This window comes from Anopheles bellator, unplaced genomic scaffold (assembly GCF_943735745.2).
Source record: "Anopheles bellator unplaced genomic scaffold, idAnoBellAS_SP24_06.2 scaffold03108_ctg1, whole genome shotgun sequence".
In the NCBI taxonomy this organism is placed as follows: Eukaryota; Metazoa; Arthropoda; class Insecta; order Diptera; family Culicidae; genus Anopheles; species Anopheles bellator.
This window is the reverse complement of record NW_026687230.1, coordinates 1-1,011: the sequence shown is the minus strand read 5'-3', so window position 1 is coordinate 1,011 and position 1,011 is coordinate 1. Positions and strand designations below refer to the sequence as shown.

The 1,011-nt window shown below is 51.9% G+C and overlaps 1 protein-coding gene across 1 annotated transcript; it reads right to left on the bottom strand.

Moving 5' to 3' along the window:
* Positions 1-126: 126 nt before the first annotated feature.
* On the bottom strand, positions 127-936 carry LOC131214865 (photoreceptor-specific nuclear receptor-like). The gene is made up of 4 exons (XM_058209193.1): positions 826-936; positions 610-759; positions 372-536; positions 127-309 (listed from the first exon to the last, which is right to left on the bottom strand). The coding sequence occupies exons 1-4, from the start codon at positions 934-936 to the stop codon at positions 127-129; spliced, it is 609 nt and encodes a 202-aa protein (XP_058065176.1).
* Between the last annotated feature and the right edge of the window lie 75 nt (positions 937-1,011).

Genomic DNA, 1,011 nt, shown 5'->3' with positions numbered 1-1,011 from the left:
AAGTATCAAGTAAGTTTAGTTTTCCTCCTGCAGCTCGAGTCGAGTAAACTGTACTATCTTCCCGTCTGGGCCATTTTGCTAACCTTACACACTACCCACTCTCTGCACGATGGCCTCAACAGGCGCCTAGTTTTTGTACATATCACAAAGCACCTTCTCCATCGGGGTGTTGCCGATCGTCTTCTGGAAGTAGATCGACTCGATCTTGTGCGAGTTGACCGCCCGCAGCAGGGGCAGCATCAGGAGCAACCGTCCGAAGCGCGCAATTTGGCCGGGAAACTGGGTGCGAGAGTGTTGCGCCAGCATCACCTGTTTGGAAAACACGGCCGTTGTTAGTGGAACCCTCTGTGGACCTCGTACCCTTCACTTACCTGTGCCTGATCCTGCAGGTTTTCGATTTGCACCGGGTCCTTTAATCCACGAGCTTCCGACCGGAACAGAACGATCGCCTTCATGCAGGCAAACTCTGCCGGATCGACCATCACCGACTTGAACCGACACAGCGTATCGTTCAGAATGCGCAGGTCTTGTGCTAGCTGCAGCGATACGAAGCGATAAACGTTATAGAGTTGCACTACAATATCTGGGCCACGCAATCGACCGTACTACCTGGCCCGGTTTGAAGAATCCCGAGTTGTTAACGCTGTTGCAGTGCTCGTTTAGCGAAAACAGCGTGCAGGCGGTCGTGTCGATCGGCATGCACCACTGGATGGCGTTCAGGAGGAAGAGTTCGGCCCAAGACTCCTCCAGAAGAATCACCTGCAAGTGAAGATGTAGAAAAAGGGGTAAGCAAAGAAGTCCAGACCGGGGGGTCGTTCCACTAACCTGATCCCGAAACGTAAGGCTCGCGAAACTGGGCAGGTTTTTGGCCCATTTGACGGCCATGAACAGCAGACGGGCACTCGTTTCGTAGATGGTCTCTTGGAAGTTGAACATCTAGAAAATGGAATTAATTATCCAAAAATTCGCTGGAGTAATTGAAATGCACTCCGAATCGTTCACTCACCGGAG